General features: G+C 38.2%; 1 protein-coding gene across 1 annotated transcript in view; it reads right to left on the reverse strand.

Annotated features, from left to right (window-relative positions):
* Window positions 1-21,277, reverse strand: part of fmn2b (formin 2b) — a 293,106-nt gene that overhangs the window by 186,917 nt on the left and 84,912 nt on the right. Inside the window, exons 5-6 of the mRNA XM_028820569.2 lie at window positions 19,575-20,800; window positions 17,916-18,060 (exon numbers count right to left, since the gene is read on the reverse strand). Coding sequence (XP_028676402.1) covers window positions 17,916-18,060; window positions 19,575-20,800 — 1,371 coding nt within the window. The remainder of the gene's footprint in view (window positions 1-17,915; window positions 18,061-19,574; window positions 20,801-21,277) is intronic.

Here is a 21,277-nt window from a genome sequence, read left to right on the forward strand (position 1 = left end):
GCTAGTATATTATACAGGGTATGCCTCAATTTCTGTATTTCTACTTCATAGGTTTTCAAAATAAAATATGTGACCTCCTTGGCATTACTAAAGGTGCAGAGGGTTGCTATTAAGGCACCCGTCCTATTTCAAGAACGAGTTCAAACATTAGGTAGTATGAAATAGATGATGATCATTAAGAAAACTCAAAACAAATTGTGTCAAATGATGCTAAACATTGAAAGAGTTGTGAAGATGTCCTGCTCATTGCATTTAAGAGCCTGTTTATGGTATCATACGGGTTAACACTAAAGCCTATTCAAGGGTTTCTTAGCAGGCTGTGGTTTGAAACACACTCAAAAGCAAAAACAATGCAGAACTGCACAAAAGCCCTTTCAGCAATATTAAAATTATGATTACCATTTGAAGTAGCTTTACAAATACGGGTAATAGTCTGCATACATCTGCAAATTAAATTAGGTTCTTAGCATTCCGTTTACCCTCAGAAAAATTAATCAAAAGCATTGAATTTTTTTCAACAATAAAAATGTCATTGCATGTAACAGAGACACAAATACCAAAATGTCAACATAAGTACCGTACAAAAAGGTATGCCTAGTGTCCACTGCTGTAGTGATGCAGATTTAGTACACATACTTTGTGTGACAGGTTTTGAAACAGTCAGCAACATACAACCCAATGCTGCCCCAAAAGAAGGAATGCTAACAACGTTAATGTTCCAAATGCAATTCTCTTGAGGGGGTTGAATTTCAGTGCCTGATCTGTATGATGGATGCATCTCCTTGTGTTATTCTAAGTTAGCAAAGCACAAGGTACACCGACTTTCATATTTCCCCTGACACAAACAACAGTTGCTATATTTAGAACAGTGCATAAGTGGCTAATCTCTTTTGTGTCCTTTAACTTGATCATAATCATTTTGCCTTTTTTCCATCCACCTACTCGCACCCCACTGTAGCGTTACACAACTGAAGTTATAGGCATATCGCAGCAGTTTTGTTCTACAGTGCCATATGCATGATTTTCACTATTCTTGTCCATGTATGATGACCAATTGACATTGCCATCACTATCTCTTAATTCAACTAATGGCCCAGTTTCAGTTTGTTCTAAAACGGACTTTACAGAGTCTCGTTTACACACCATTGTGCTTTGGTTAAAGATTCCACCAGATTAATGAATATTACACATAGAAAACACATAGAAATATTTAGGACTTTTTACAGCATGTTATTACAGTAATCCCTCACCTATCGCGGGGGTTACGTTCCAGAGCCCCCCACGATAGGTGAAAATCCGCTAAGTAGCGACCTATATTTATTTTATTATTTATACATATTTTAAGGCTTTATAAACCCTTCCCACACTCTTATAAACCTTTCTCACTCTCTTGTTAACCTTTCCCACGCTCTTATAAACACTTCCTTTGCTCTTAAACACTTTCTACATTCTTAAACACCTCAGACCAACACTGCACACTGCGATCAGACGTCAATGTGTCTGCACTCGCTTTGTGAAGGGGGGCAGCTGAACTCACGCTGAGCAGAAATGGACTTTGTGCTGCTTCTGCCAAAATGCCTGCTTGTCGCTCTGCGCGTTTGGAAGGATGAGGAGGAGTGTGTGTGTGGGTGTGTGTGTGTGGGTGTGTGAGAGCTGAACGCACTTTCGCTCAAACCACCCCCTCCCCGGAAGCACAGTACGCTCCTGCCACTTCGCATTGTCAAGGGGGTGGGGAGCTGAATGAACGCTAAGGAGAAGTGGACTTTGTGCTGGTTGTCGCTCTGCGTGTCAATAATTTAAAAGCCTGTACATTACCAATTTTCCTGTCTCACTGTCTTGTCTTGCGTGAAGTTAAAATGTTTTATAATAGTGAGATGTTACTCATATCCTTAGCCCGACATCCACATATCATATGTGTTAACAAAGTGTGTTTTATAAGTTAACATGTGTTTAAAGCATGTGGGATGGGTATTTTAAGGCTTAAACTAAAAAAATGTTTATTTATATGGTCTTTCTATATTGCGGATTTTCTCCTGTTGCTGATGGGTCTGGAACATAACTTCCGCGATAGGCGGGCAATCACTTGTATTTAAAAACCCTCGAAGTCGTGAATCCGCGAAAAGTGAACCGCGAAGTAACGAGGGATTACTGTATTTCATTCACTAGATGACAGCAGAATATTGACCCAAGAGTTCTTCAGGCTTAACACTGTAAAGCGGATCCCTACATCATCACTTAAAGTCTCACTGGGGCTTAACCTAAATAACACAGAATACAAACCACGAGTCAGGCTCTGGCCTTACACCTAGGAAGTTAATGATGCATGAGGAGAGTTGTGGGACAAACTTGCAAAACTTTCCATTCTAAAGCTCTAGACACTATCCTGTTCAGTTATTAGGAATCTAAGACTGACAAAGGTACAGAGAGGTCTACTGAATACTTTGACAAAGAATTCTTAGTAGCAAAAGAGAACGTGTGATGGAATTTACATCATTTGTGTTCGAGCTGTGTCTATTATTTCCAGGCAATAAGGTTATTCAACATGAGAATCAGCATTACAGTATCTCAATGCATCAAAGATACATTTATACAGAAGATCTCCTTAAAGGCAAGAGACACAATAGAGCTAAATGTATGGAAAGTTGGAGATGTTTTTAGATGTCAAGATCATCTAAAATCAAGAAAAAAAAGACAAATGCAACAGCGGTACAAACTGACGATTTACTGTTTAATATCCAGTATGTTTTTTGTCCTTCATTGAAGGAACCCCAGCCCTAGTGCTTACATCTGCACCCCAGTTAAGTGTGTGAAACACAGTTTAGTCCTAACATCCAGTATGGCCCTCTGTTTTCTAGGTGCTTGTAGATGCTTTGCCAAGCTAATGGTGAGTCACAAAAGTAATTTTGCCATATGAGAAACCATTCTTGTGATCTTCTAAGATGATGTAGCCACTGCACAATAAAAGGTTCACACACTGCTCTCTCCTCACAAGAGTGAGATAACCATTTCAAAAGAAATTAGATGTTTTATGTCCATGGTTAGCATGCAATGTGGGTCATCCACCTCCTGGGACTGAACTGCACAGAGGACAAAAAGATGACAAAAAATTGTGCAGTTTATTTTTTCTTTAATTTTGGAAACTCGCATTAATCACTACATCAGAAAAGCACACCAAATACTGCTACATTATGTGCAAACCCAAAGTCAAGATGAAGAAACCATACCCTAGAAACCAAACAACACATTCAGTAACACAATGAAAGTCAAAGCCTACTGTGTTTTTGTATACTAAATCAGAGAAGGAGCCTAAGAAATACATTTTGCTCCCTGTGCAGCACAACTGGAGCTCCATTGCATTGATATTCCATCAGATGTTTCCCAGATGCTGTTCAATCATAGTTAATGAAAGCTATTCCCCTGTCATCATTTTGTTCCAAAGTTTCAATTTTGAAAAGTTCTGAAACAGAGATCCAATAAGTTCACAACAGAGTACTAGAGTACTAAAAGGTCAAATGCAGTCATCTACTGTTCACATGTGCAACATCGCCTCTTTAAGCTTGCAGTTTACCTTCTTGGATTTGCTTTAACACTAATACTTTGAGCAGTGTTGGAGAGTTATGGCATGGCGTGGCCCCCGATATTACTAAAATGATCAAATATTCATTATAAAGTATATACTGTCAAAGTCAAATTCACAAAGCCAGTTCAATTGTATCCTCCTTTTTTTTACTTTCACAGTCCACAGCCTCCTAATCCCTTTCTTTTACTGCTTCTAAGCCTGAATCAATCTATGGACCCCAAGAGCTTGAAGCAGCCATGGACTTTAACTGTGTCAAAGACCAAGGATGCCTTCATCCAGACATTTAGCTACAACTTGGGCAGGCACCCTTGCCACCTTATCACAGAATCAGTCATAATTATCTTCACTTAATGCATTAACTTACCATAGGGAGAGGGTCGTGGTAGCTCCCTGTTCTCTGAATCCGTGGATTCATACAGACACGAGACAGTTACCCCTAAATACCTTTCTCTTCTGTGTGAGATGACACCGTCACTTTATTTAATTTGTCCTCTATCCTGTGACATGATTTATGTTTTCTCTCTTTTTCTGCCTTGCAGTTTTTCTCTGCTCCTTCTTATCGACATACTCTTTACCATCTGCTCTAGATTACTTATCTTTCTCATTTTCCTTCTTTTTCTGTCACAGCCTCCAGGAATACCAGGTGATCTGGACCAAAGTCTATAACAAATTCTAGTGAAGAATCCAGTGCTACAGTTAAAAAGAGACAGGTATTTACCCATACTGGAAGGGCTTGTACAGGTTGTTCAGATTTCAGCCTCCCCAGTCACCACACGAAGTTGACAGAAAATACCATCTTGCCTTATCTGCCACCATGGGTGACTGGGAGAAGTTGAATGTGTTTGTAGAGCCAACTGTCAAATTTACAAAGCCAGTTCAGAATAGAAAGAATACCTTTATTGAGATACGCATGGATTCACAACAGTGCCAGGAATTAAATGCCTGAATTACAGCCGTATGGTTATACTTTTTAAATGCACAGTTAATTACAGGAGCATGTGATTAATGGACATTTCTCATCTTCTTGTAATTTGGTGATAAACTGACCCTCAGAGTCACAAGTCCACTGTTCTGGTTTACACAGACTCTCATCAATACCTAGCCTTATATGCAAGAGTAGCAGGAGGACTGGATCAGAGATCAAGAGGCTTTAATTAAAGTGCTTTACAAGAGTGTCATGGGTAACAGCTAACAGCATAAAAGGACATAATCAAATATGATTTTCACTGTTTGATTATATATTGACAGTAAAAATCTACTCTGACAATGCCATACCCAAAGGGGCACTGGGTAGAGAGGAATCGGGACATAAAGTGTACTTTTTTTAAATCATCACACATATATCCTATATATCTTACTTCTGGGCACCACACATACAGCAGGCATTTACAGAAGTTTGTGTTTCTTTATTTTACAGTTATTACGGTAGATCATTATTTGTATTAAGATTTGGCCTCTGGCTTGTTACTATAAATTGTTAAATGGATTTGTAAATTGAAGATATGGTGCTGTCATTACAGACATGAGCGTCAGATCATCTCAAATACCTTTTGGTCAAGCTGCAAACTTCAGATATGTCACAGGATAAGCGTAGAGGGTCTACTGTAAATGCTACTTTACGTCAACAACATCTGAGAATGTAAGAGACTCCAGAAATGCAAAGTGGGATATATTAAATATTCCTAGACTCTGCTAGTAGCACTGCAATCACAGCCACCTCAGGAGCTTTGTTACAACCTTATCGGAGGAGTAGCTTGTCAGAAGAAGGAAAGGAAAATGATCCGGGAGGGAGGATAAAAGTAAGGTGGAAAGGTTTCAGAACTGGCCTACTTCCATAAAATAAGGAATATAAGATTACGTTTCAGTAAGTTAAATGAATTGTCACGTCACATCACATTGCGAGTCACAGCAAGTTCAGGTACTGTGGCATTTTGGGTACTATTGAGGACTGACTTAAATTTTCTGTTTCAGGTCATGTTTATTGCTGGCCATGTCTCAACTAATATGGTCAAACAAAATGGAAAAAAAAAAATGGAAACACAATATAGTTAAAACTAACATGTAATTAAGACATTGAAATGTTAATTGAATTTGTCCATGCTACCACCTACGAAAATGAACACTAACCAGGATGATGCAACTTAGCAACTCAGCATCAGAAACTCTATTGATGCATCATTTGGATGATAGAATGCTGGGGATTTAAACCAAGGAACTTTGGAAGGAACAAACATCTATCAGCATGATCCAGTTGTGGACACAACAAGATGAGTCCTGCTCTTTTCAAATTTGAATGCCTTTAAATGTAAACCTGTGGTACAACTGGGCAGATTTGACCACAGATGTTATCAGATGGCAGCAACCACTCTTATTACCCAAGCCAGAAGTACCTACATGTGATTGGTGGAGATTGTTTGCTATAATATTTACTTCATTAAGGTTTTTATTTTCACTGAGGGAAAAATTAAGTAGTATACATCTGTGTCATGGGCATTTGAGCTAGATCTGAGGGCATTTTATTATTAAGTGAATATCTAAAGGAAGGGTCCATTTTCATAACATTCTGTACATGTGTTGTTAACTTACCCAAAAATATGTAATTCATAGATTTATATTCCTTTAGAGAAAGTATGGATGTGTCACATTACAATTAGAAACAAAATTTCAGAGTTATGTTTATACTTTTAATCATGACATCTAATTTACTAAGAGATTTTCCTGTTGGAAATTCTGAACTTCATTTCACATAGAGTCACCTTGACATCTTTAATGCTATACTCATAAAAATATTTGTCACATATGTCTGTGAAAATTCCAAATTCCCTCCAATTCTATGTCCTAGTACAGTACTAAGTTTCAGAATGAGATGTGGAACACAAATAAAGGGTGTGGCAGCACTGGTGGAACTTTATTGTCCTATAGACAAAACATTTTTAACAGCACAGAGGGTTCTCTCCACATAAAAACAAGACACACAGCACCAGAATCAACTCCAAAATAACTCGGAGGTTAACAATGAAAACCAGAACATTTCACATGACACACCTGACCATCTTGAAACGATTATCGTATAACCCACAACTGAGTGGGTATTTAGTATAAAAGCCATTTGGAAACATTTGGACTATTAAAATGTGTAACACAATGTTTCCTGCCTTGCATCTAATGCTGCCAAGATAGGTCCTGGCCTCCCGCCCTATTCTGTAATAGGTGGCTTTAAGAAATAAATGAGTGAATGAATAAACTTTGTACTCTCTCTGCCATCTACTGGCCGAAACTAAAAAGTATTATTTTATTTTAGTATTACTAAAATCTATTGGGTGACAAAATGATTTTTGTTCTTTTAAATGGGGTGTGGAAAGACACAGAAAGATGATTCATGTGTTATGTTTAAGAGGCCACAGCTGACCTCAGTTAACTTAATTTAAGAAAGATTATATAAACGTTTAGTACGTTTAGAAACATCAAGCAAAATACCGTAAATAGGAAGGATAAGGCACAAACTGAGGTTTAATGGACTACTAACGAGATCCAATATTGTTTAAACTTACCCAGTTACTAATTAAGTACCACTACTTCTGTTTTCATTCTTTGAACAGGAGATGACACAGAGGTTTAATAACACCATGGCTCAGTATGGTTTTTGAATGTGTGAAGAATCAGTTGGAATCAAAAACTGTTCTATAATTTCTCCAACACAAAAATTGCTCATTTCATATTAAATGCTTAAACGTTTCACATCTTGCATTCATTTCTGTACACCACACACTTAACTTGAAGTGGTCTAGGCCAATATTGTTCTTACTCATGTTGAAGCTGGCAAAGATTTCTTGGTTAACACTGTAGCCATTTCATGTTTCTGCCTAAAACTTACAACAGCAGAATAGAACTGTGTTTATCTGTTTAAACAAGATGTTTAAATAGTAAATCAAGAAAATGAGGTGGTACTCTCCTCAAGCACCTACTACTACTGTATTAGACTGTTACCATTATTGATGACAACCTCTTAAAAGCCTTTTAAACCATTTTGAAAGTTTGGAATTTTTTTAACCTTATAAAAATGGGAGATGTGTGGTTACTTAAAAATAAAACTGGGCAAAAGGCACTGATGGCTGGTATACACACCAGGTAAGGAAGTATAGGTCATATTATTAAAACGTAAATAGCTGTCTCATGTTCATGATCATATACTGTAAGTTATTGGTAACAAATGCTGCATGTTGGAAGAGCACTGTCTTCAGGACTAACCTGACCCTGATAAGGTCATCTGGCATTTCTCATTATCATAACGTGAAAGACTGTTTGTAAAATACAGATCACTCATTTTTTTTTTTTTGCCATCAGTACCAATCAACATGGAATGTGGATGCTGAATTTGTTCTCCATTAGACAATAAAGAAAAACAAACAAGATATTCAGCACAATGATAATGCAGTACAAATGTTCCCAAATTATTGCCTGTGGCAATCACATAGTGAATTATTCCTTTGATCATCTCACTGCACAATTCAAAGAAATGATAGAGCTGCTGGTTCAGTTGGCTACAAAAGTAACAAAATAGAAAGCAGAGGGGGTAAGAACACTTACATTTCTCCAAACTGTACTTAGTTCCAATTATGGATAAACAACATAGAAATATGTAGCGGCTCAAAATATTCAAATGATCACTTTTGTTTTAGGAAAGTAAGATCTAATCTTTCAAACAATATTTGCAAACTCGAAAAGAAAAGGTAACATATCTTGACAGGAAATGCCAAAATGTAAGGCCTGACAGGTTTCTCTAAATTAGAATTCACCCTCATTCTTTTTATATATTTCCTTAAGAAATCACTTTCATCTAAAAATGTAATACAGTTAAACAGGGTACTATAGATGCTAACTTTATGCCACAAGTCATAATATTTTTTCAGAAATTTCCACACCGTTCATGTCCTCTTGTATTTCAGCAATAGTAACTATTGGGGTTATATTTTATATATAAACATCTATGTGTGGAAGTATGTGTGTGTCTGTCTGGCCCGGAAGTGCGAGGTGGAGTCGGGGTAAGGGCTCCGCCTCCGAGGAAACAGGAAACTCGCTTAGGCGCTAAGAACACAAGCGAGGCCAGCACGTCAGGAAAACTAAACCTCAGAAGACAAAGTCGCTTAGCCACTAACATCGGCAAAACTGTATCCCTTTTACTTTTCCTCCTGCCGCTAATGCACAAGCGATGCAAGCATGTTGGCAAAACGACTCCTCCTAGGAAAGAGACGCCCAGAGTAGCTCCTTTCACTTACCCGACATCTCCACATTTCAATTTTTTTTCTGACATTCCAATAGTTTCTAGGACCCCATGCTTTTTACAGCATGGGCTTACACAGCTAGTTTATATATACTTATTAAGTCTATAGATTATTAAGGAAAACTACATGAGTTTGTGCTTCTGAGCTTCCTTTCCTATACCATATGTTCCCAGCTCACTTACCATGAAGATGATATCATGAGGCATTTTACTTTTTTTTTTTTTTTTTTTAACTGTAGCATTATACTGTATATAAAAAGTTCCTATTGATAAGGTACCACATGAGAGGCTTGGCATCAAACTAAAAACTGGATAAGACACAGACAGCAGAGGGTTATGATGAGAGGGACCTTATCTGAAATTGGTGATGTTAAGAGTGGTACCCCCTCAGGAGTCAGTGCTAGCATTTTTAATATTATATATATATATATATATTATATATAAATGATTTTGTAAAGGAATATAACTAATATGCTGGTTAAGTTTGTAGATGATACCAAATTAGGTGGACAAGAAGATAATCTATAATCAGCTGAATCATTACAGAGGGACTTGGACAGCATACAGGTGTGGGCAGATTTATGACGATGAAATTTAATGGAAGTAAATGTAAAGTTTTACATTTAGGAAATAAAACTGTTCGATTTGAATACACAATTAGGAGTTCTGAAAATTGAAACTACACTTAATGAGAAGGATTTAGGAGTCGTAGTGGACTGGAAACTATCAACTGCCAGACAGTGTTCAGAAGCCATTAAGAAGACTAACAGAATATCAGGTTAATGTAGCGCCCTGATGTGTGGAGTACAAGTCCAAGGAGGTTCTGCTCAAGCTTTATAACGCACTAGTGAGGCCTAATCTGGAGTGCTGTGTGCAGTTTTACTCTCTACGGGCTACAAAAAGGACATAGCAGAACTGGTAAAAGCCCAGAGATGAGTGACTGGGCTGATTCCAAGACTGCAGCGGATGAATTATGAGGAAAGATTAAAAAAGCGGAGTCTTTTCAGTTTAAGCAAAAAGAGATTATGAAGCAACATGACTGAACTGTTTAAAATACTGAAGGTAAATTAAGACAGTGGATTAAAACTTTTACTTTAAAATGAGTTCAACAAGAACACAGGAGTATAGCTAAAAACATGTTAAGGGTCAATTTTACACAAACACAAGGAGGTTGTGTATCACAATATCACTTGGTGGGAAGAGATTTTTTGATCGGGGTGTGAAGTGAGAGGAGGTATGTACTGAGGCTATATGTCTAAAAGTTGAACAAGGAGAGTGAGAGACCTACATTTGCTGAAATGTTGATAGAAGAGTAAAATCCAAGTGGGAAGCAATGAAGTAGATCTGGTGGAAAACAACAGAAGTAGTCTGTCATTAGACAAAGGTACTGCCGAGGTACAAGGAAACATGGGGGTGGAAAGCTGATGGTACCCGAAGAAAAGACACAATAAGTAGTGGCAGAAAGCAAAACCAAAATGTTACAGGGTGATCGTTAAGGAAACAAAGTGAAATACTAGGAAAAAAATTAAAAAATAACCAGTTGAAATGGCACAAGAAGCCAAGAGATGGAGAGATTGCAAGCGACGTGACAAATAAAAAAGTAAAGATAAATGTGCTCAGGATAACAAAGAAAGAAACAAAAGAAAGACTGTATATAGTAGACGTGAATTGCTTAAGAAACGATGATTAATAGCAATGGGATTATAGAGCAAGTACTTACAGAGATGTTGTTAAAATAGGAGAAAGAATTGGATAATAATGACCATTGCGAGAAAACGAGTTTTTGGGATTGCTTATATAAATGTAACAAACTAACTGGAAGTTTCTTTTGAGTACTTCCCTGCACCTTCCAGGGCAGTACAGGACACGAGCAAGAACAGAGGAACTGACCACAGGGCTCGTTTTGATCAAGCGTCTCAGGGCCCTAACTGGCACCAGACTTTGAGCGATGCAAATTTGGTCCTACTCTTAGAAGTAGGAGTGAAAAAATGTTATCAGTTTTCCTAAGTTAGGAAACTACTCCTAACTTCACCAAGATTTAGTAGAGCTTCTGAGCAGTCCTAATGCAGTAGGAACTGCCACAAGATAGTGTTCAGTCAATGATTGGCACACATCTCAGGAAAGGCTGAATGTTTTAGAAATGCTGAACAACAGTGAACTTGTAAAAATATCGATTTGACAGGGATGGAATAATATTTGTAGCATTATAATTATTTCATGTTATGTGGTTGATCCATCTATGTAGAGAAACCATACACCGTCAGCCGAAATGAAAGTATTGGTCATGTTATGCTTTTTAGTAAAAGGCACATTTGCATTAGCAATAATTTAGGCATGTCACAGCCATGCATTTCTCAAACTTTGAATGCAAACTGTGTGGTAATGCACAGATTACACATTTGAACAGGACTCCATGTAAGGTAATGTTAAAGCAAGCTGCATTCATGCAAATCAGCACGCACATAAAGTGTGGATGAGCAGGCATATGTGAACTGCAAGCAAAATCACAATATCAAAACACAGATGGTCAAGGTGTTTCCCGAATGCCATAACAGCAGCAAGGCGATTCTCCTAAAAGTATGGCTGAAAATCATTTATTGTTAAATAAACATGCCCGTTATCAGGCGTAATGCTTATAAAGTTTGTGTGTCACAGTCTTTCCATCCGACGTTCATTACAATATTATTCATAATGTTGAAAAATGGCAGAAATTATATACAGCTTAGCACAATACCATCCATCCATCCTCTTCCGCTTATCCGAGGTCGGGTCACGGAGGCAGCAGCTTGAGCAGAGATACCCAGACTTCCCTCTCCCCATCCACTTCTTCTAGCTCTTCCGGGAGAATCCCGAGGCGTTCCCAGGCCAGCCGGGAGACATAGTCCCTCCAGCGTGTCCTGGGTCTTCCCCGGGGCCTCCTCCCGGTTGGACGTGCCCAGAACACCTCACCAGGGAGGCGTCCAGGAGGCATCCTGAACAGATGCCCGAGCCACCTCATCTGACTCCTCTCGATGCGAAGGAGCAGCGGCTCTACTCTGAGCCCCTCCCGGATGACTGAGCTTCTCACCCTATCTTTAAGGGAGAGCCCAGACACCCTGCGGAGGAAACTCATTTCAGCCGCTTGTATTTGCGATCTCGTTCTTTCAGTCACTACCTATAGGTGAGGGTAGGAACATAGATCGACTGGTAAATTGAGAGCTTTGCCTTACGGTTCAGCACAATACCTTACATTATTATGTCTTCCTTCTTCTGCATTATTATTATTGTTTGTGGTGAAGCCTCCGAGTTAGTATCTGAAAACTACAAAACGTCATTGTGTGTGTTAATTTGTGGCAAGGGGTGGCACAAAAATGTGACTTCATTCATTCTCAGATGTAGCCTCCTACTCTTCACTGGAACCAGGACTGAGATGCTTAGTAAATACTTCTCATGTCCTACTCTGAGGTAGGATACACTCTTATCCCAGTGTGATTTTTAGTGCATGTTCTAGGAGTAATTCTGAGGTGCTTGATAAATATGCACCCTGCTCTGAAGCTTGAAAGCAGACTGTAACTTTTCATTTTACGTATTGAGTCGGCATTGCTTTTCTGCTTTGCATTTTTAGCCAAACAGAAGTAGTCTGCTTTGTACAGCCACCATGAGTGATCTCAATTAGGCATTTATAAATTCATTATTGGCATCTAGGATATGCATAGACATTAGTCAAACTTTTTTAATGTCATACTGCACATGTCACAAGAGTTTTCTTTTTGTCCTGGCCATCTTCCAAAGAAAGTACAAAGGGTGATACTCAAAAGGTTTATTTACCCTGTGGTAGCAATCCATACATATGCATACCTTGCACCATTTATTTTATCATCACTGTTCATTAAAAAATGCCTTTCAGCTAACACAAATTGCACTTTTCATGCAGTATTCCATAAGGACTTTCTGAGGTGTCAGGATACAATAGAACTCATGATGGTTGAATTGCTGTTTACAAAACAGGTGCTGGCACAGCATTGACTAGGTGGGAGGCAAGGTCCTCTGTTTTTCAATAGCGAGTACCAAAATGATAAAAAAGACATTTATTTAAGATACTCAATTATTTTAAGCAAAAAAACACTTGTAGATAAGTCTGTTATTGACATTTTGACTGGGTCAGAACTTGCTAGCAGACACTACAAAATACAGTCATATGAAAAAGTTTGGAAACCCCTCTTAATTCTTTGGATTTTTGTTTATCATTGGCTGAGCTTTAAAAGTAGCAACTTCCTTTTAATATATGACGTGCCTTATGAAAACAGTAGTATTTCAGCAGTGACATTAAGTTTATTTGATTAACAGAAAATATGCAATATGCATCATAACAAAATTAGACAAGTGCATAAATTTGGGCACTCAAACAGAGATATTACATCAATACTTAGTTGAGCCTCCTTTTGCAGATATAACAGCCTCTAGACACCTCCTATAGCCTTTGAGGAGTGTCTGGACTCTGGATGGAGGTATTTTTGACCATTCTTCCATACAAAATCTCTCTAGTTCAGTTAAATTTGATGGCTGCCGAGTATGGACAGACTGCTTCAAATCATCCCATAGATTTTCGATGATATTCAAGCCAGGGGAATGTGACGGCCATTCAAGAACATTGTACTTCTCCCTCTGTATGAATGCCTTTGTAGATTTCGAACTGTGTTTTGGGTCATTGTCTCGTTGGAATATCCAAACCCTGTGTAACTTCAACTTAGTGACTGATGTTTGAACATTATCCTGAAGAATTTGTTGATATTGGGTTGAATTCATCTGACACTCCACTTTAACAAGGACCCCAATCCCTAAACTAGCCACACAGCATGATGGAACCTCCACCAAATTTGACAGTAGGTAGCAGGTGTTTTTCTTGGAATGCGGTGTTCTTCTTCCGCCATGCAAAGCACTTTTTGTTATGACCTAAAACTCAATTTTTGTCTCATCATTCCAAAGCACTTTGTTCCAAAATGAATCTGGCTTGTCTAAATCAGCATTTGAATACAACAAGCGACTGTTTGTGGCGTGAGTGCAGAAAGGGCTTCTTTCTCATCAGCCTGTCATACAGATGTTCGTTCTACAATTCAGCGCAATTTGCACAAAGATGTACAGATACACCATCTGCAGCAAGATGTTTTTGCAGGTCTTTGGAGGTGATCTGTAGGTTGTCTGTAACCATTCTCACAATCCTGCGCATATGCCACTCCTGTATTTTTCTTGGCCTGCCAGATCTGCTGGGTTTAACAGCAACTGTGCCTGTGGCCTTCCATTTCCTGATTCCATTCCTTACAGTTGAAGCTGACAGTTTAAACCTCTGAGATAGCTTTTTGTAGCCTTCTCCTAAACCATGAAACTGAACAATCTTTGTTTTCAGATATTTTGAGAGTTACTTTGAGGATCCTATGTTGTCACTCTTCAGAAAAGAAGAAAAGGGAAGCACAACTTGCAATCAACCACCTTAAATACCTTTTCTCATGATTGGACACACCTGTCTATGAAGTTCAAGGTTTAATGAGCTAATCTAACCATTTTGGTGTTGCAAGTAATCAATACTGAGAAGTTACATGCATTCAAATCAGCAAAATTACAAGGGGACCCAAATATTTGCACAGCCAGTTTTTCACATTTGATTTAATTTCATACAACTAAATACTGCTTCACTAAAAATCTTTGTTCGGAAAACACCTCAGTACTCAGATGTTTCTAGGAAATGAAAGACATACCACTGCTATGCTTTTTGTTGAAAGTAAATTATTATGCAGGCTGAGAGGGGTTCCTAAACTTTTTCATATGACTGTAAAAATGAGTTTTCGTTTGTCACTGGCAAGCAGAAGGTACATACAGACGAGCTTGTACACTAACATAGAATAGTTGCTGTTCAGATTCACACCACACAACTTCCAATTAGTAGGACAGTTCCCCCCCCCCCCCAAGAGATTTCTGAAAATTTGGCTTAAAAAGAGAATGAGTCTGTTTGAAAGGAAGTGTTATGACTTCTTCCTTGTGGCATACGTCTATAGCATGCACTTATTACTAATTAAAAGTACAATATGGTTCGTTTCTAAAATTGGTCATGTAGATTTGTAGTACATGTTGTGTGATTTAAAATGTTATCCTTCCTGCTTTTAATCAATGTGCAATTATAGTGGATGGTCCCCTACATAAGCATGTAGTGAAGTGGCTTTTAATGAAGCTGCTTGACATTATTGACTATATTATTTAACCATTACAGTGTCAACTATGCAAAATGTGTGATTGTTTTTGTTAGGAGTCTTGTGCTATGCAACTTTTGCAAAATAAGTGAGCTATTACCATGCAGTCTGTAACTTACTGTAGTCTACATGTCATCTGGAAATTCATGTTTGCATAAACTGTTATTAAGTATATTTTGAAGTCAGGTGTTTGGGGAAACAACCTTCATGTTCAGGGTTCCTTCATAATAAGTTTTAAATTTCATGTAAAAATTTCTTTACAACAACTGTGCAGTGATTAAATAATTTTTCTGAATTTAATAATTATGACATCTCCTTCCTAATCTTCCAAAATGGTGAGGCATCTTTAATCACCACCAATGTGCAGCATCCACTTGAATGATGCGACGACAGCCATTTTGCATCAATATGCTCACCGCACATTAGCGATTAGGTGTCTCTCTCGGTTTTCATCAGCAATTGGAGATGGGATGAAAAGGGGGCCAGAACGTACAAGGCCACAAATTATAATTTAGCCAGGACATTAGGGAACAACCACTCTTTTCGAAGGATACCCAGGGATCTTTTATGACCAGAGAGAGTCAGGACTTTGGTTTCATGTCTTATCTGAAAGAACAGCACCATTTGTTTCTTTGTTTTTTTTTTTTTTGTTTTTTTGTTTTTTTTTTAAACAGCACAGTGTCCCCTATCACTGCACTGGGTCATTGGAATCCACGCACAGACCACAGGGTAAGCACCCCCACGGCTGGTGTCGCCAACGCCTCTTCTAGCAGCAACCCAAGCTTTTCCTGGTTGGTTTTGTATTACTCAAGTTTTAAATAAAGATGCTGTTAAGCATTCACTATTATTTCATGCATGTACAAGTGCTGCAAGAATTTTTTACATATAAATAATTAGGAGGCAAATTACTTTAGTGTTAAGATTATAGCATCAAAATAGTTAATATTACCTATAATACAAAAAAAAAACAGCCATGAAATCACAAATGGAGAGTCCACTCAACACATTCTAAGCCAGTGTCACTGGCCATCAGTATCAATGTCACTTGGTTATTCTGCACACAGAAGCATCCTCCAAATCCCATGTTTTTCAGAGACAGCACTTCACGTATACAGTTTGATTCTTAGTGGTAAGTAAAAGGCCATCTGAGCTGATCTTTATGAAATCCTCTAAAGCTGAAATATTAAGTAAACTGCTTACTTTTGATTTTACTCTGTTTTGAGCAGAAATGCCAAATTAACAGTGTTGTTGATCCAAACTAAGTGCAAACCTTCCCTGAAATATGTACAGTAAGGGTCTTTTTGCAAAACAGCTGTAAGACACGTCTGCAATCTAGTCTTTGAGAAGCAATGTAAGAAATCTCCACTCAATGTAAACTACTCTACATCACCCTCATTCACTTGACCAGAGAGTTAATTTCCTCCCCTCCAGAAGTGATGATCCCCATAGAACATAAAGCATAACAGAAAAAAAAATTAAACTACCATATAGTGCATAAAGTAAATGCAATTAACACTAAGTCTGTTTTGGCTTTGACACAACTTTTAGCTGTCTGTCTGCAATCTGTGTATCACCCTGCTGTACAACATCCCGACTTTGAGGAGTCCTATGTGTTGCATGAATTCTGGATCTTTCCATTCCTTCACGTTGTCTTCTTTACACTTTTGGATTGTCATAACACAGGTTTTAAGTGTAGTCACAGCTTGAAGAAAATAATCAGAAAATTTCTCCAAAATGTAACAGCCTTGAGATGTTATGTTGTAAGCTATAGAACCCAACAAACATCACACTCTCCACGTACTTTACAAAGTGTCTTACTCTTCCCTCAAAATCTGTATTATTTTATTTGTTTTTTAAGATGGCAGCAATGTGTGCCACATGATGTTATACAGCTTTACACTGCCCTTTCCGTGACTTCTTAAATGCATTTTGCCTTTAAAACAAACAAACCCCTGAATCAACTCTCTCTCTCTCTTCTCTATGCTTTTTGAAAAGGCTTCAAAGTCTATTCCTTGAGTCAGTCGACGCTTGTACTTTTATTGGACATTTTTCTAATATGAACAGGTAAGATCAAACTATCTTTAAAACTGTAGGCAATGACAGAATCTAAAAGAAACATCAAAATCTGAACCATGGCCTTAAGGATCCCTTGTCGAAATAGAGAATGTAAACACGGACTGCCATGTGGTGCTTTTCCCCCCCCCCCCCCTTAGATCTACAACTAAAATTGTTTATTTCTAAGAGAACTACCTAGGAAATAACACAATGTCCATTCATTCATATTAGAAGCCTGATTATTTGAAAATATAAGGCCACAGGACTAGAGTTTACCCCAGCAACACTGGGCACAACTTGAGACAGGATGCCAGTCCACTTTCAGGCGTACTTATTTACACAAGGTTAAAAAATAGTGGACGACCTAATCCGAATATCCTTGGGTGCGTCAAGAAATCCCTCATCTTCATGAAAACAGAAAACGTAGTTGTGACACTTTCCCGAAATGGAAATTTACTGTCTTAAACATGAAAAATAAGTTTTTTTGTGTAAAGTGAGGCTTCACCACTGTCTCCTGTACAAAAATACTAAACATATCCCATAGTCTATTACCAAAATCCAGGCTTGAACACATCCTTTCTCACAACCTGATGCCTTAACTAGGAATGAAAAGACATTGCCGCAAAGATGACGTTTGCCATTCATTTAGTGAAAGAGTGAGAGGAATACAGAGGACTTTAAATAAATTAAATTAAATTAATAAATAAATAGCTATATAAATTTAACCATTATACCACTTAAAAAGCAAAAAAAATAAATAAATAAAAAAAATACTCACCTGCTTAGCTTTCGTTTTCGAGTAAGTATCAGACAGTGGTTTCTTCTTTTCTTTAACAGCAGTTTTGGAAAACAAATCTACAAATTCATTAAAATCAATGGGTGGTTCTTCAATTTTATCCCATATCAAAGATCCACTTTGTTCCCTATAATAAAATAAAAGGCATGAATTTACAAAAAAGTTTTTGAATCAGGCAAAAAAAATTCTTACAACGCAAAAGCTAGTCGTAGCCACTATGCTTACCATTAAGAAATAATTGCAATACACTTTATTCATTGTAAGCTGTTAAATCCTGTAGCCAAGCATTAAACCCCTCTGTAAATACTTTGTATTTCTTCTAAAAGCAGCTAATCACACTATACTTTAAAATTCAAGGAAATCTAAACTCTCCCTGCAGATCGGAGAAGGATGGCTTCAGTGGAGATACCAGTTTTAAAAAAATGAACAAACATCTAGATGTTAAACGCAGAATAGCAACTTTTTTGAAAAGAGGAGACAAGATTCTGAAGACTAAGAAGCTCCAGTTAGCTAATGGACAATAAAATGTTTAACCATTAATGCACATACCATTTTACCACTTCTTGTAGTAGCCTTATTAAATTTATACAGTAGAAGATGCTATAGTTTTGCTGACAGATAAGAACTTCAACACTTTGAAATGTCCAGTTTTGGACACGTGCACTTAGGAAGTCAAGAAAATAATAATACACACCGGAATGCGATATTACTTAAAGATAAGCAATCAATAACTCTGAATAAATTTATTTACATCATTCAGTCAAAATATTATACAAAAATACATGCTGCTGTATATGCTTTTGGATAATAATAAAACAAATAATACCAAACCTCTAGCATCCATGCTCGCAGCCCGGCCTTATTGCCCAGCATACTGCTTTCTAGTATAGCCAGTGTTTTTGGAGGTACACAAAGATTTTTTTTAATGGAAGAAACCGCTTTTTTTTTTTTTTTTTTTTTAACAATGGATGGGCAGAGTGATAAACATTTAAAAATGCCAAAAGGGTAAATCCTAATAGCAATAGGTAAAAAGGACTCCCAGTGCACTAAATATCCTGTTCTAAATACCACCCACACTTCTCATCTAAATAATTACTTAAAATCTAACTCTACCATATAGAGTATGTACAGACTGTACTCTTCATTTTATACCGAGAAATTCCCAAACAAAACAGACAGTTTAATGGAATAATAGTATTAAATATCATCAGTTAATAATATGGTAATAGTGCATAAACACTGCTGCTTGTTCAGGAGTTTGACAAACCAGCTATAGGTTTTTGACTTTTACAATCAGGAAAATTTAAAATCTACTAAAATTTTTGATTTTAAATAAATCAACTTTACAAGAGTCAATCTCTTTTTGTAACAAGTTGTAGAAAACATTGAACTTCACATTTATAAAGACATCAATAATTTATCATTAAGCATCAGATTTTATAACAGTGTCAGTTTATAATTTACTCCACTTCCCCAGTTCTCAACTTTGCACTATGTAGTAACACCTTTCCATTTTAAAGACCCAATTACAGCTAATCTGGACAAATTTGTTTTAATTAATCAAAGTAAACTTTAAACCAGATGGTATTACAAGACTATAACATTTGCTTTTGTTTTTCATTTAAAATAAAGTGCTATTACTTTTTTGCATGAAGTTGTATCCTTGTCCAGTAGAGTGGCTTCATTGGACGTGGGGGTTCAACCATCTCTTTCCTTGCTCCTTTGTCTATTCCCAATCCTAATGCAAACAACCCAGCTGGAACTAAAGGTGGAAGAGATCCAAATCCACCTGGAGGAGGAAGAGGTGGACCAGGCACCGAAGGATGTCCTGCAATGCCAGGAGGTGGCGGTGGAGGAGGAGGTCCCGTGCCTGGAAAAGGTGGTGGTGGTGGAGGTAGAGGGTGCCCCATGCCTGGCAAAGGAGGTGGCGGCGGAGGAGGCAGAAGCCCCATGCCCGGCAAAGGAGGCGGTGGTGGAGGAGGTGGGGGCCCCATGCCCGGCAAAGGAGGCGGTGGTGGAGGAGGTGGGGGCCCCATGCCCGGCAGAGGAGGTGGCGGCGGAGGAGGTGGAGGCCCCATGCCCGGCAGAGGAGGTGGCGGCGGAGGAGGTGGAGGCCCCATGCCCGGCAGAGGAGGTGGCGGCGGAGGAGGTGGAGGCCCCATGCCTGGCAGAGGAGGTGGCGGCGGAGGAGGTGGAGGCCCCATGCCCGGTAGAGGAGGCGGAGGAGGTGGTGGTGGTGGTATACTCCCCGGTAAGGGGGGAGGAGGAGGTGGCATCAGTTTAAGATTGTCAGACAAACAAGAAGTCTGTGTGGGTACAGTGCCATCAGAACACATTAGATAATCTGGCAGTGGCGGTGGGGGCGGAAGATCTCTTTCTCCTAAATTAAAAGGTGGTATACACTGTTGTTGCTGTTGTTGTTGGCAGGTGCAAATATGACCAAGGGACGTCTTTGGGGTCAATAAAACAGAAATTTCAGAATGATATGTTAGTGCCTCGGATATCTGCGGAGGCGAAGATGACCCTGATTTTAGATTTAATGGAAGCTGTGGAACAGGCGAAGATGCTTCATCTACTAAAGGCACTTTATATGCATCGTCAACAGGAGAAGTCTGTACAGATTTTGCTTGCAAATTATTAAGAATTGTCCTTTCTTCTGTTTGAAGATCAACATCACAAACACATTTAACAGTTACATCTTCATCCCCACACACTTGATCTGTTGTGTTTACATCCCTCTCTAGAGGAGTGTACTGTTTCTCTAATTCTGCTATTTTTGTCCTTAAATCTTCAATGGTCTGTTCAAGTTGCTGAATAACATTCACATGTTCTTCCTTGAGCTGAACCGACTTCAGCATGGATTCTTCCTAAAAGAAAGAAAAGTAAAAAAGTTTCAAATGTACATAATGTTTTTTTGCGTCAGATAAACAATCTTAATTTCTTCAGTAAAAGCAGCAGAACCACGTTAGCTCAAAAATGTCTTTTGCCTATAATCCAGAGCTGCAACTACTTGAATCCAGGACATACACCAAGAAATTGCTTACGCATACATTCACTTTTACCCAGCATGAATGACAACATTTCATCGTCAAAGTGGTTATAAGTGTTGACAGTCAGGTATGGAGATGTATTTATTTGTGGAGGAAGATCAAGGGATTTCCTCAGTTGTCATTTTTAGCCAAACTGGGTGTGACTCACAATGGTTACATGAAGCGTTCCTCTTTCTCTCTGCCAATTTGCAATTTTTCTCCTCTCCAAATGTAGCATACATTGTACACTCATGACATAAACGTAAAACAGCTGGCACCGTAATAAAAAAAAAAAAAAAAAAAAAAAAAAAAAAA

The sequence above is a fragment of the Erpetoichthys calabaricus genome, chromosome 15 (genome assembly GCF_900747795.2).
Source record: "Erpetoichthys calabaricus chromosome 15, fErpCal1.3, whole genome shotgun sequence".
Taxonomy (NCBI): domain Eukaryota; kingdom Metazoa; phylum Chordata; class Cladistia; order Polypteriformes; family Polypteridae; genus Erpetoichthys; species Erpetoichthys calabaricus.